At 43.4% G+C, this 16,132-nt stretch overlaps 1 protein-coding gene across 1 annotated transcript; it reads right to left on the bottom strand.

Annotated features, from left to right (window-relative positions):
- Window positions 1–3,392: 3,392 nt before the first annotated feature.
- LOC134441117 (uncharacterized) lies at window positions 3,393–4,273 on the bottom strand. The gene has a single exon (XM_063191306.1). It carries the CDS (start codon window positions 4,271–4,273, stop codon window positions 3,485–3,487), a length of 789 nt encoding a protein of 262 aa, XP_063047376.1. The 3' UTR covers window positions 3,393–3,484.
- Between the last annotated feature and the right edge of the window lie 11,859 nt (window positions 4,274–16,132).

The following is a 16,132-nucleotide window of genomic DNA, read 5'->3' as shown; positions in this document are numbered from 1 at the left end:
AAAATTAGGCCTTTCGTCCTACCGCACTTTTCTCTGTGCATTACTGACCAGAAGCCCTATTGGAAGAAATTAAATCATGGGGCCACGTCAATTTTTGCTCAGAATTCAATATGGCCACCATTTTCCAAAATGACTTGTTTTCATGCATTATTACATTGTACTATAAGGTGATATTCATGAACGATGAACTACTTTCAACACTATTCTGTCCTATTTCCTTACATACATGTTAACAAAGGTTGACTAAACTAAAAGAAATGAAAATAAAGTTGGCCACCTTGCAATATCCAAAGGAAAGTGCTGAAAATAATGATTGAAATGCACATACAGAGTCTATGGCTGCGAAAATTAGGCCTATTGTCCTGTCAGGGTTTTCACAGTGGATTACAGACCAGAAGGCCTATTGAAAAAGATGAAACTTGGGGCCATCTATGTGCTCCAAAATTCAAAATGTTCTCTGTTTTTCAGAATGGCAGACTTTCACACATTTTTCTCAAGTGAAAGTGAAAAAAGTGAAAGTGAAAGCCCATTGGGAGACTCCAACTCCCATTGTCATTGTGCACACAAGTGAACACTGCACACTGCACACAACGAAATTGCATTTATGCCTCACCTGTGCAAGGGGGCAGCCCTCAGTGGCGCCCCATGGGGAGCAGTGCAGTGGGACGGTACCATGCTCAGGGTACCTCAGTCATGGAGGAGGATGGGGAAAGAGCACTGGTTGATTACTCCCCCCACCAACCTGGCGGGTCGGGAGTCGAACCGGCAACCTCTGGGATGCAAGTCTGACGCCCTAACCGCTCACCCATGACTGCCCAGTACTGTAAGGCCATAATTACCAATAAAGATGAGCTATTTTTCAGTTAAATTGTCCTATTTCCTTACAGACGTGAGTATAAGGGTTGTCTAGAAAAAGGCATGAATATATATACAGGGGGTGGACAAAATAACTGAGACACCTGTCATTTTAGTGTCATTTAGTTCCTCTTGCATTAACAGTTAATCCTGTTGGATGTGGTTCATACTTTTTGGTGGTATGCAGACATTACCTCGGATACTGTGGCTCTTGATACATCACAAGACTTGCTGTCTCGGTCAAAGATGCAACAGTTTCACAGAATTTCTCCTTTTTGAACTCTTGACATGTCACCCATAATGTTGTGTGCATTGCAAAATTTTGAGCAAAACTGACCGAATGATGCGGAGGAGCATCTGTGTGTGTGTGTGGGGTTGGGGGGGAAATGAGTCAGGGTTGAATTAGGAGGTGGGGGGACAGAATAGTGTGTGGGGGGTTCGGGGGGGTAGAATAATGTGTGTGTGTGTGGTGGTGGGCGGGGGGGGGGGTAAGTTGAGTCGGGGGGTGGGGGGTGACCTGCCAAACTTTTCACATTGGATGTGGGGTGGGCGAGTATTTTGTGGGGGAAGAATGAGTCAGGGGGGTTGAGCGTGGGGGGCAGAATAGTGGGGGGTGAGTGAGGGGTGGAGGGGCAGAGTAGCATGGGAAGGATGAGTGAGGGGGTGGAGGAGGCAGAATAGTGTGTGGGGGAAAGACACTGTAGAGCAGGGGGAAGATGAGCGGGGGATACGCGCACGCGCGCACACACACACACACACGCACGCACACTCACCCTTGCTTTATGCAAAAAAAAAAATGTAGGCCTGAAAAACTTTTGGTCAGAAATCTAATGTGAAAAGTTTGGCAGATCAATAGCCTTTTTTCAGCAGTCAACTGTGTATGTGTAATTCAATCATTTTCTGACATCAATCCTTAGGATATTGTCTATAGGAAATTTACATCTTACTGTTGCCAACCTTTGTACTCACGTCTGTAGATAGGAGATTTCACTGAAAATAGGTTATCTTTATTGATAATTATGGTCTTACAATAATGAGAAAAATGTATGAAAGTCTGCCATTCTGAATAACAGAGAACATTTTGAATGTTGGAGCACATTTGAGATGGCAACCAGCTGGTGAATCTTTTTCAATAGGCCTTCTGGTCTGTAATCCACTGTGAAGACCCTGACAGGACATTAGGCCTAATTTTTGCAGCCAAAGACTCTGTATGTGCATTTCAATCATTATTTTCAGCACTTTCCTTTGGATATTGCAAGGTGGCCAACTTTATTTTCATTTCTTTTAGTTTGGTCAACCTTTGTAAACATATATGTAAGGAAATAGGACAGAATAGTGCTGAAAGTAGTTCATCGTTCATGAATATCACCTTATAGTACAATGTAATAATGCATGAAAACAAGTCATTTTGGAAAATGGCGGCCATATTGAATTCTGAGCAAAAATTGACGTGGCCCCATGATTTAATTTCTTCCAATAGGGCTTCTGGTCAGTAATGCACAGAGAAAAGTGCGGTAGGACGAAAGGCCTAATTTTCCCAGCTGATGACCTGTCTATAAGTGTTAAAAATGTAAACATACTGACATTTTAAATATTTTTATTAAAATACACACTAGTATGAAATTAATATGAATACTAATATATTTTTAAATACATTATGAAATACATTTGGCATTGTGAAAATAGCATCATATATTGAAAAAAACTTGAGAAAGGCCATACGGGCTGAAACATTGTTTTCTTAATAAATTGCAGCACAATGGACAAGAGTGTGCGGTATCTTTTTCTGAAAAACTGATCTACCTGCACCTCGAAACCTCTGGTGTGCGTTGGTTTCCTCCTTCAATGAGATACAATTAAAACATAAATAAGAAGATGATGTGCTTCCTTCCCACTCAAATCTTTTAACAAGGACTTGCAAGACTTGCACGGACAGTTAATGACTACCATAAAAGTTTATGGAAATGGTGCCTGCGTGCGTGGGTGTGTGAGTGCGCGTGTGCTGATATGTGGACTGTGGGGTTGAATGTTTAATCTCACATTTCCAGTACCCTAATTGTAAATGGGCAGTGCTACTTGTGAACTCCAATAGGGACACAGGTCATGAAGCCTGACACAAAGATACTTTCCCCCCTCTCTACTGTACAAGTTGTGTTAAAGGTACACTGTGCAGGAAATGGTAAAAAAAGGTACTGCAACTATGCTGCTCATTGAAAATGGAAAATCTCACGCACACACACACTGCTCTATAAACCATGGGACTTCCTCAAATACAGGGAGATGCTTGTCTGTTAACAATGCTGACATAACAGTTCTACAATATATAATTGTAGCCTACCAAATGTGTTAAACCGAATTTGTTGTGGACGACATTCCCAAATGTTTGAGATACAATTAAAACATAACTAGGATGATGTGCTTCATTCCCACTCAAATCTTTTAACAACACAGAACACACAAAATGAAGAAGAACAAATTCATGCATGAGTCAAAACCAGCGTTTAATTATTCACAGGGAACAAGAACATGTTGTCACATTCATATTTGCACAGGTGAAGGACGCCTGGTTTGTAACAAAGATTGCCAATTAGATTGGGGGTACTACATGTGACCCTTCTGCAATAAAAACTCAGTTGGCAATAGCGGGTACTTTGCCTTGTTGAATCTGAGCAGGGGTGCCCTTTTTCTTCTCAGATACCTTGAACAATATGTCTATTGCGGCATCCAAGTTTTCACATGTTTTGCCATCCCAGGTAAAATCACACTCACACAGTGCCACCACAGAGTCAATGCGAACACATTTGCCAGCACCACACTTCAGCTTGGAACACGGGTCTGTTCCTGAGATCTCATCCTGACTTTTAGCCATAACCACAAATTTGGGATTTTTCCTTGCTACCTTGGCAATAACGTTCTGACAATCCCCAATCTGAATGTAGGAAGACTGAGGGCTGGTGTCTGGAAGGGCTATGGCATCTTCCTCAACCTCTTGCTCATTTTCGCTCGTTGACTCATAGTGAGGCTTTTTTCTGTAGGCATGCACTGCGGTGAAGACCTTGGAGGAGTCTTCCTTGCATTTCTCGAGGTGTTCCCCTACCTTATGGCACTGCACAGACTGAGGAAAGCATGTCTCCATGGCTTTTTTGACCACAGCTGCATTGGCCTGCTTACCTTTCACCTGCCTGGCTACAGCCACAGTGATATCATCCTTTTCCATCGCAGTAAAGCCTGTCAGCGTGTGGCTTTTAAAAACCTTGAATATACTCTTTTGATTAGAGCTTTTGGTTTTGAAGACAACAACCGTCCAGTCATACCGCTCGTACGTCTTTTGCAAAGTCGACAATACATCTTTCGTCAGTTTTTGCTTATCTTTGACCGTGTCCATCAAAACTTTTACATCCTGCGTGACATAGGTCATGCTCTGACTCAAGCACTGCTTCCGAATATCATATATGACTGCATTTGCGGCTCTAATCACATTAGCTTCTTCGTCAATAAAGTGTTCATTAAGTGTTCCATCAAGACTGTAGTAGAACATGTTCAGAGCAAAGGCCTTGAACAGCATGTGGTTGATTACCTCAGTTAATCTGATGAGATCAAGTTCACGACATTTCAAATGAGTAGATATCACATCTCCAAAGCTGGTTTGGAAAAACCTCCCTATATTTTGAAAACCAAGAACTAGCTCCTTCCAGGGCACAGTCTTAGATATGTGGATGTTTTTAAAATGATTGGCTAGCTTTAGTTTTTCTGCATCACTTGCTGTAGATAATATGCTCTTATATATTGTATTGAACTCAGTCCAGGAGACTTCAATAGAATTATATACCTCTCCTATTCCCAGCTCTTTGAACTCTTTTGAAATCGCGTCCTGTTCTTGCTTAACCTGAATTTGGTTGAGTACAGCTTTAATATGGTCCGTATCAGCTCCAGATTTTTTCTCATTTATAGCCGTATATACAATTCCATGTATTGTTCCTCCACCAGCGAGGACAGCTGCTGCCACTGCCAAGCCAATAGGTGCAGCCGGACCCATTGCAGTGGAGGCTACAGCTATAACAGCTGCAATGATAACCACTGTGGGCCCGGCCTGTTTGAGAACAGTGCTCGTGAAACCCCTCTTGTGATGGCGTACGGCTGTAGTGTTGATGGCAGCAGGCGGAGAGGCGCAGGAGATGAGGAGGAAGGAGGCCGTCAGGAGCAGGACCAGCAGGCGGGACGACATCATGGCTGCCAACACACAATAACACACACACACAACAACATACACAAGAAAGAACTTTACTTCAGTTAGCCTACTAGGACATGTTTTCACTGTAGGCCAGTGGTACAATATATACGGTATATATATTTTTTCAAAAGTATTTTATTTCAGTATTATAGATAGATACGCACAAAAACAAAACTAATGATGTGTCTTCACTGTACATTAACATTAACCTAAACACAATAGAGATGTGACTTCAGAAAGGCCACCGACGTCCAGAACATTTATTTTTCAATCTTACTGTAGTAGATAGGCTATCTCTTTGACATATTTAGCATTTTTTGACAGATGCCATATCTTAGTGTGGATTACGTGAATTACTTAGGACATTACAACTGTTGTGTTTATTTGCGGTGTAAGTATTTTTAGGATTCTTCCACATCTCCTTTTGCCAGGTGCGTAGGAGTGGATCCACTGGGTCACCAACGTAGAGACAAAGAAGCTCCCGCATTATTTGCGACGTTTCGGTCTGTGACCTTTCTCTGCAAATGCGAATAGTGTGCGGGAGCGTCTTTGTCTCTATATGTGCGGTGTAAGACCACATCAGCATAGCAGATTTGCAGTGAATTAAACCAATTTAGTGCCATTAGAAAATGACAAAAAAGGGAAATAAACAGACAGAGCAGAGAGTTCTTTAGACTGTCAAACCAGAATACAGAGACAACACAGCAAGCTTTGCAGTGTTAATTTAACACTTTTCTGTAGTGCATTTCCTCCTACTCCCTACATTCTGAATTAACATGACAAGATATTGTGTGCAATGTGAAGGTTGTATCATGGGTTACATGGACATATTTCCTGACAGAAAGGAAAGATTTCAAGTGAGATGTACATGGAAAAAATACTGACATACACACCTGAGGCCCTGCCGTGACCAAACGGTAGGGCACTCGTCTACCATGCGGCTGACCCAGGTTCGATTCCTTGCCCGGGTCCTTTGCCGGCCCTCCCCCATCTCACTGTCACCACTTTCACTGTCCTATTATACTCATGAACGACGTGACGTTTTCCATGTGCGTAACGCCCATTTGTGGGGGAAAACAACCCATGCAAGTCAATTGGTGATGTTGGGGTTTAATAAACGAAGGATATGGACCTGTAGACTAGCGTTGTTCACACGCAACATGCCGAAAACGTGTTGTGTTGCCGGCTGTTCAAATTATATAGCCAAACAGCCGTGGCTGAAGCATGGAATGTGTTCATTTAGGCTAGCCGATGTAGCATGTAAGTCAATGAGACATTCGGTTTGTTTTCACCCATAAAGGGGCGTAACGCAAATTTAAGAGCAAAGTACCCGGATGGCCGTTCATGAGTATAAGTACCCGGATGGCCGTTCATGAGTATAAATAAAGTCCAAAAAAAGGGGAAAAAAATAAATACACACCTGCAGCACGAGACGTGATGGTCTCTTCAGAGATGTGGTTGGACAGCAGTCGGGCGGCCTAGCCTATGAGGGAGGGCGACAGCAGTGAGGCGAGCAGGTGGGTCTGTGGGTGATATCTGCAGTAGCGAGCTGGTGGGTGATGTAGGCAGTCTGTGTCTGCGATGGCGACGTCTGGTCTGTCAGGTGGGTGATGGAGGGTCTGACGGGATGTCCTCGACCCATAGACTCACCTGCACAGGTGCACTCACTTTTATACTATAGGTACTGTACCTGAGTGGCCACACCTCAGCATCCACCTGCTGCAGGACCCACACGCATGTACACATGTTAATGATTACCATAAAAGGCTATGGTAATGGTGTGTGTGAATGTGTGCATGCGTATGTGCATGTGTGCGTACTATACACATGGGTGCCGTGAGGTGGGGGAGGGAGGTGTTACAGATTCTAAGGGCCCAACAACACTGACAGGGCCCCTGGATGGATGCTGATAACATAATTTTACATTTTGGGGGCCCAAAATTTGAATCTTTCATGGGGCCCAACATTTTAGTGGAGCCCTTGTATATACAGGTATGTGGATTGGGGGATTAAATGTTTAATCTCACATTTCCAGTACCCTAATTGGAACTGGGCAGTTCTACTTGTGAACTCCAATAGGGACATGACACAGGCCATGAAGCCAGCCACAAAGATACTTCCCCCCCCTCTCTACTGTACAAGTTGTGTTAAAGGTGCACTGTGCTAGATTCCCCTTAGCCTGGGCGGATAGCCGACTGTTGACTCCGTCAATCAGTCTGGCAAAAGCCATGAGGAATCAGTCTCCGTGGACGATGGGAGATGGTCTGATCTTACTCTATCATTTAAATTAATTGAAGTTCCAAACTCAAATTAAAACCCATATTGTGCTTTATTAGCATGCCTGTTACGTTATAGCGTCACAAAAGCATACAAATAACAAAACGAAAGTGTGAATATAGTTACCTTAACCAATCAGTAACGGAGCTCGCGGGTGAGTTCTACGTCACCACTCTCAACTGTTTGCTGATTGGCGAAACACTGAGAGAACCGAGCTCGAGGCTTTTGCCAGACGATGTGCGGAGCCAAAATCTTTGGGTGGAGTACAGAGGATGCCGTCGCGAGGCTAGATTCCCCTAGCCTAGTGAGCTAAACCTAAGGGGTCTAGGGTAGCTGGGAAGCCGTGTGGGCGGGATAAACGGTTGTCCATCAAAATGCCCCTGCACTCAACGCCACGCAATAGGATGGCGCAACAACCAATCACACTGAATCCACACACAGCAAACTGTAGTAGGGGAGCGGCCAACAATAATTTCCGGTCGAACCTGTCTGGCATGGCTGCTTCTCTCCGGGGGGGCAATCGCTATTCCGACACTTTTCATCCCCAGGGTTACGGTTAGGGATAGGGATGTCGGAATAGCGGCATGTAGGAATAGCGGCATGTAGGAATAGCGGCGGACGGTGGAAAACATAGACATTAACGTCGGAATAGCGACATGTCGGAATAGCGCCACGTAACCCTTCCCTCCAGCTCAGACACAGCGAGATCGCATACAGCAGATGGCTGTTTGCCCACGTAACCTACTCAGTATCACAACACAATGTCTACATGGGTTAACGACTAGCATATTTTGATCCCAAGTAACATTTAATGGCCACAATTTCATTCTACACCTACAAGAAATTGTCTAATAACATAGCTGGTTCTGTAAAATGCTAACAGTAGCCTAGCTTACCCGGCTAGCCCTGTCAATTCATGGGAGTCTATGTGGTGCATCTCTGCTTTCTGCTTTCTGGAATCGAAAATTAAATATTGCTATACAAAGGCATAAACATATGGTCAGCAAGCAGACAAGTTATATGATCTATCTTCTAAGTATTAACGGATGTCGCCATTTAAGAAATTGTTATTCAAACAATTTCAAATGATATCACCGGCGGGCAATCTAACCACCATTCCACCAGAGCAACTCTTTTCAACCATGAAAAGACTTGAAATGACTCGCCAATATATTATAAAGTGGCAGTTACAATAACCCATAGCATTAAAAACGAGACATTTGGGAGCTTTGGAAGTCCACAAGTAGCTTATATATGGGAATGAGACCTCGCCGACCGAGCTAGCGGCTAACCCACCTCTTGTCAAATAACACAGCTAGCTAACTGGGTATCCATCATGTTGACAACAATCATATTCATTTATACAACTATTTAACAAGTTACTTTGTAAGTGAAAACACAATTTATTAGGTAACTCGTTTTAGTGGCTGTGGTGGTCAGACGCATTCATTCCTAGCTAGTGCTAGCAGTTTCAAGGGGCATGTAAACAATGTTCTGAAAGCTCAGTTGTGTCCAGTGTTGCCAGATGTGTCTGACCAAATCCTGCCCAAAAGCTTCTCAAAAAACGCCAAAATGCGCTAAATTCCGCCCAAAATCAACAAATTACATTGACTTCTATGTGCCCAAAACGGCTGAAAAAATGGCCACTTTTTCCCGCTTTTACGCGCAGACACTCATCCCAAGTTGCCCAATTAGGCGGGCACCCGCCCAATCTGGCAACTGTCGTAGACCGGCCCGCCACCACGCTCCTCACAATTTGATTGGCTCTGTCATCGGATAACTTTCAGCAAAGAAGGTGGATCTAACAAGAAGCGTCATTTTGTTTCTTTTCCGGTATCCACTTTATGTCGGGTGAACGCCCCTTTAGGAGACCTTCGGTTAGGAGACCTTCGGAGTCCTGAGGTTGAAAATCAATTAAGTCCCCTTAGCGCTGTAGATGACGGTAGCGCACGTCTTAAACCTCATCAAAAACGTCAAAAACCTCAAAAAGAGAAGAAGAAGTAGGGGACAACGCCCCGGAGACCCAACTTGAGCACATGCTTTTGCATTGAGTGGGCGTGTTTTGCGATATCTTGCTCTGATTCAGTAATTTTGCTTTCAGCCTCACCAAACGACCAGGGGTGGCTAGACTGCCCCCAGTAGCAAATTCAATTAGCGGCCACTAGGGGCGTCTAGATTTCTAGGCTAGGATCCCCCCTATCTCTCCTGTCCTGTCTTCACTGTCCTAAGAAATGCGAAACAATCCCCCCAAACAATAAAAAAGAAAGTGACACCAGATTTACTTATAAGCTGTTCTGCAGTGCTTAATGTTTTTTGGTTGCTGCGTTTGCTGAACGAATAGTCATCAATTACTTCTTTTAAAGAGAAATAACACTGGAACCGTGCATTTCATGCCATGTTTTAGGAGGTCATTGTGCCCTTGGAGACAGCAGGTGCCAGTTAAGCTCATTCAAATGCTGTGCACCACAAGCTCATCCTGCACGTGCACTGGGCCGTGACAGGAGATATTATCTTTAACATTTTATTGCCTTTTGCTCAAAGGCCTCTTGATCAATGTTGCTACTGTGCCTTGCAAAAGTAGGCCTATTCATACTAAGCTTCAATTAAATATATTTATGTTTTTTGGGTGTAGCATGCTGTTGAACAAGCTCAAGGGGTATGAATACTTTTGCAAGGCACTGTATGTAGTACAACATAAACAAGCTTTTTAAATATGTCAGACTGAATAAGGCACACACATGAACATACAAGAGGTCGTGATCATATTACCTGTGGGAAGAAAGAAAGAAAGAAAGAAAGAAAGAAAGAAAGAAAGAAAGAAAGAAAGAAAGAAAGAAAGTTGGGATAAGGCAAGCCTCTTTTGATTTGTTAAGTTTGGACTTCGCACATACTAAATTTAATGGAATAGCATCTCAAATGAACCTCATTCAAAACTTCACTGACAAATATACAGTCCCTCTCTCTCTGTCTCTCTCTCTTTCTCTCTCTCTCTCTCTCTTTCTCTCTCTCTCTCATGCACGCACGCACACACATGCCCAGACGCACACACACTTTGGTGCTTTCTATTCCTCTCTGTTGCTCCCTCCATCTCTTTCTTTTTCTCTGTCTCCCTCCTTCTCTCTTTCTCTAAACTGCCATTGTCCATTTGCCTGCTCAGGAGCTACAATATCTTACATGAATGTTTGCCTACAACTGCCAAGACCCAATTTATCAGGAATTACAGTTAGGTCTGGCCACGTGCCAAGATGCGACTGGAGATACTACAATATTTTACATGAAATGTTTGCCTATGCGGCCCAGGTTATCCTTTATCAGGAATGGCCGTTAGCCCTTGAGAGAACGAGTGAAACATTTCATTGTCTTCTTCCAGGCGCAAATGACCTCCTCTTACAGAAGGTTTTGGGTGGTTACATACACTTACACGTAGACACGTATAGCACATTAAATGGGCATCATTCATTTAATAAGCCTGGCATTTGCTTGCATGCCGGAAAATGTGTGAAATACGAATGACAGCTGTGGTTTCACTAAGACAGCAATGCCCCGACTAAAGAATGTGGAATTGGGCACAAAATTGCCTGTCATCCCCCTTTCCAAGGTAACTACATGGTTGTTTGTATTTTGAGAGGTTTTGAGTAGCAGATTGGTACAGAGAGAGGGCCAGTAGCGCAGCAGGTGACACCATCATGGGGGTAAAGGAAAGGAGCTCCTCAGGCGAGGTGACCTGCACTCAGGGTTGCCAGATGAGGCTGACCAAATCCCGCCCAAAAGCTTCTCAAAAACCGCCAAAATGCACTAAATTCCACCCAAATTCAACAAATTACATTGACTTCTATGGGCCCAAAACGGCTGAAAAAAACGCCAAATGGCCAATTTTTCAGATTTTTACCCGCAGACGCTCATGCAAAGTAGCCCAATTGGGCAGGCACCCGCCCAATCTGGCAACACTGCTTGCACTACATCTGATAGGCCAGACATACTCAACTGGCAGAGTGAGGCTATTTTCTGCATCGGCCCGTTGCAACTTTCTCGGACCCTGGAAACATTGGAAATTTGGCGAGTGAACCTTTTCAGTTTCTAGTTGAGTACCCCTGTATTAGGCCCTCTACTTTTCTTCTGTTCTTCGTTACTTTAATACTGCTGTACTCTGTGCTGCTGAACCCTTACTCCACACTTGCTTGAATGTCCTTCTTTAAAGTCGCTTTGGTCAATGTCATGTAAAAAAAATAGGTAACCTGTGATACGACTTTTAGAGGTAAAGGGTGAGGGCACGGATGACTTATCCCTCCTAAAAATGCAAAATATCGTGAAATTCCATTACTAACTAGAAATGCACTCAGAGGGTGCACACCTCCGTCAAGGAAGCTGTTTGATAGAACAGTTGACTATATGCTACACCCTGCTCTGTGTTTGTGGAGTAAGAAACTGGGATGTCAAAATTCGCCCGATCCTGCAATGGGGAAGAATCTTTTTTTAAAGGGACACTGTGTGAGATTTTTAGTTGTTTATTTCCCAAATTCATGCTGCCCCTTCACTAATGTTACTTTTTTCATGAATACTTACCACCAGCATCAAATTCTAAGTTCATTATGACTGGAAAAATTGCACTTTTCATACATGAAGAGGGGGATCTTCTCCATGGTCCGCCATTTTGAATTTCCAAAAATAGCCATTTTAGCTGCACAAATTACTGTATTTGGACCATACTAGAAAATATTTGTTTATTACTTAGTAAACTTTCATGTAAAGATCAAATTTGACAATAGGCAGCCCAGTTTCAATGAGCAGCATAGTTGCAGTACCTTGTTTGACCATTTCCTGCACAGTGTCCCTTTAAATCCTGGATCCGGATCATGATCTGGATCACCACCAAAATTGAATCACTTGTTCCCTTTGTCATATCCAAAAACTCCACAAAGTTTCATAACTTGAGTTAACCTGCTGACAGACAGATAAACAGTCAAACCAACTCGACCGAAAAAACAACCTCCTTTATGGAGGTAAAAAGATCCAGAATGCCACAGCTGCACCCAAGGCACACACGTCAGACCTGCACCTGCTGCTGAGAGAGAGCAGAGGAGAGCCCATCAGTGCATTCTCACTAAGTTATTCGCTCACACATTTACGAAATATTAATACTCACCTACTTATCATCTTGATTCTTAAAACAACATTTTTGACTTACAAACTCGGACAGTGTGTGTTTTGCATTTGCTCTGTTGTGGTACACGTCTTTCTTTAGTAGCGAGTCTAGGTTTTATTCATGCGCAACGCAATGCCAGAGGTAAAGACAACATTTTGTCATAAGAGCAAAATACTTATGAGGTAGGTTACACAAACGTTACAAAAGTAAAGTGCGCAGCCATGGGCAAACAGTTAAGGTGTCAGACTTGTTAGCCAGGCCACGCCCTCCTAGAGACACAACGCCTTCAGTGTTGCTTCTAGTCAGGCCAGGAGCAATACAAATAATAAGCGCATACGACTTCATTGCAAGCGTCGACGTTGCGCAACGCACGTCAGCGAGAACTTGTTGTCACGATGTGGGTGTTATTAAATACAGCGCATTTAAAGTCGGCCACAAATATGAACGAGACGATGAGCTCGCATCGGTTTGCTCTACTAACACACCACGTGTGAGGAGTGGGGGGACAGACAGTGAGGAGGAGCTGAAGTGGGGACCTGCGCAAACTTGTGTAGAGGTGTGAGACAAGACCCATATACACACGTGAGTGAGTTGTTGACCAACCAGTTCATGGGCGCGTGACCTCGTAGGCAGTCCGTCGACGAGCGTTGAAGGGGATAAGCAACTGCAGAGGTTGCAAGATCTGACTGCAGCCGCATTCATCCCGCGATAGTTTTACACCATGTGACATGTCACCTCGTCAACGCAACGTCGACGAAATTTCGAAGTTTGACAGGAAATCTAACCGTCATGCAGCATTTTCCATCCAGGGTGCATTGCTGTCTAAATGTGCATGCATGCGTTAACACATCTCGATCGCACCTATTGTTTCTGTGCACCGGAAAAATCGGGAAATGTTAAATGTTATGCTCTTGGTCAGACCAAGTCTCGAAGAGAAAATCGATGATATTCAGGCTACAGGCTTGTAGCCCAAAGGTTGCCAGTTCGACTCCCGACCTGTCAGATTAGTGGGGAGAGTAATTAACCAGTGTTCCTTTCCATGACTGAGGTACCTTGAGCATACCGCCATGCAGCACTGCTCCCTTTGGTGTGCCATTTGGAGCTGCCCTCTTGCACTCACAGGTGAGGCATAAATGCAATTGTGTTGCATAATGTGTGCCGTGTCAAAATAACAATGGGTGTTTCCCAGGTGGACTGGGAAAATTCTCATAGATTCAAATTAACTTTACAACAATATCGCAGCCAAGGACAAGAGAATGAGAGAGATCTACCATACATATTTGCATTTACAATACCTCACAGTTGCAAGAACTTAGCCTACAGTACGTACAACAACCCAATGACAATGAGGATAAAATCAGCTTGTTGTGTCTGCCCCCTGGTGGAAAGGCAATGCCATGGTTCAGAGACAGGAGATGAACCATCAGCTGACAAAACTGAACACACCCCCAGGGGCGGATTAATGCACAGGCTAGATCATAGAGGTAGAAAATAACACTAGAGAGGGCACAGCAATTTGCGACAGCACGGGAAAATGGCAGATGGAGCTTCCCAACTTCCGTAGGTAGTGTATAGGTACCTTCAGGCAATGCAAGTCAATGGAGAACACGCCCACCCCTGTCAAAAAATTGACTAAAACTGTGTGAATATGAAGTAACACATTAATCAAAGATCAAAGATCAGATCTAAATATTTACTTAAATCATATGAGTCGATAAAATACATTTAAAAATCAAATAATATCTTTTATGAACATAGTTAGCAACACACTTCAACTTTGTCCTTGTATAGTGTGTTGATGGACATTTTCACATGATTAAGCCATTTTTGACAGAGGTGAGCCTCGTTCTCCGTTAATTTCCATTTCTCTGATCTACCTACAGATAATGGCCGCTACAGATTGCCGTAAAAAGGGGGCGGGGTCCTCTCTAGTGTTATTTTCTACCTCTATGGGCTATATATGGCTGTAGCCTAGCCCCCCCACCCACACCTGCCAGGGGCCCCCTGATCAGCCAAAAGTGAAAAAATGCAGAATTGTGACAAGATGCAGTATTGAAAAAATCATCTGTTGTGTTAAGTACAGTTGGTAGACATGTCATCCTTACTTACTTGCTGTGTCTGAGATGATGTACTTGTGCACTTCAGGCACTGTGTTTCAGTGTGTATGGCTATTAGTTACGCACTGAAATTACGTATTGCGGTGAGCGAGGCCAGAGGGAGTGCAGAAGCAGTCTCATCTGCCCTCTGGGCTGGCCTGGTAATCTGGCATACAGGGCAGTTTCCCAAGGGCCCAGCAGGGGCCTATACTACAAAGCTGGTTCAGGAGTATAGAAGAATAGGAGCAGGGCCGGATTAATGCACAGGCTAGATATGGCTGCAGCCTAGGGGCCCCCACAGGCTAGATATGGCTGCAGCCTAGGGGCCCCCACAGGCTAGATATGGCTGCAGCCTAGGGCCCCCCACAGGCTGGATATAGCTGCAGCCTAAGGGCCCCCACTTGCCAGGGGCAGGGGGCTGATTGGTTAAACGTGAAAAATGGCAGAATTGTGAAGATGCAATATTGAAAAAATGTATCAGTTGTGTTCAGTACAGTTGGTAGATATGTTATCCCTAATTTCCAGCTGTTAATTATGACACTGTCTATATATGTGCATTAGTTTCAAAATTTGCCTTCTGGGAGGCCCCACAGCAACCGGTAGCCTAGGGGCCCCAGGCCATATTAATCCGGCCCAGAATAGGAGAATAGAAAGAAATCATCTTATCTTGAGGACTCCATGGCTCTTCTATTAGATTATTAGGTAACACTTCACAATAACCTTCCGCAAAAAGGGTTAACTAATGGTTAGCTAATGGTTTGATGTGCATCTATAATACTATTATAAACATTGATATAGCCTATCACTAGTAAATCAATTGTAAAACACTTACTAAACATTTGCTGTTGGCAATAACATTTAGGGCTGCACAATTCTGGAAAAAATTATAATCAAAATCACTATCACGATTATTAATCATGATTGTGCAGCAGAGCTTATTTTTTACAGTTTTTCTCGATTGGTTTGGCTCATTTCTTGAAACTGAGATGACATTCCTATAACCATTGGGTCATTTGGCCAAACATTCTTACACTTCTGCACAACAGTTCAGATAACTAGCAAAATGTCATATACCTCCCAAAACACCTCATTCTTGCATCAGCACTAAACCGTCTCACATATAAATAGTCAGTACCATCAAAATGGCATAGATCCTTCTCAATTGCTTTGGCTCATTTGCATTAATTTAGTCCTTCTGTCAAAATAAACTGGATGGTTCAGCATAACTACATGGATCCTCATCACTCGCTCATATCACCCCAAAAACAGTTTACCCATGTGTCAAAACTAAATTTCTTCCCCACATATATCATCAGTACCCCCAAAATAAATTGTCCCTTTGCCATTGTGTAAGCACTGCCAGTCAAAATGGTTAGGTGTTTTATCTACGTTCAGCTAACAGATTTCAACTATGTATAAAAATGAAAAAGTGAGTGAAACCATTGAAGTTTGACAACACAGATAATTTACCAAGGACATTTATCAGTAACTTTCTTACTGTAAGTAATGCCCATATATCACAGGTTTCTC

The sequence above is a fragment of the Engraulis encrasicolus genome, chromosome 24 (genome assembly GCF_034702125.1).
Source record: "Engraulis encrasicolus isolate BLACKSEA-1 chromosome 24, IST_EnEncr_1.0, whole genome shotgun sequence".
NCBI lineage: Eukaryota > Metazoa > Chordata > Actinopteri > Clupeiformes > Engraulidae > Engraulis > Engraulis encrasicolus.
Note: the sequence above shows the minus strand (reverse complement) of the source record. Positions and strands in the feature narration are given on the sequence as shown.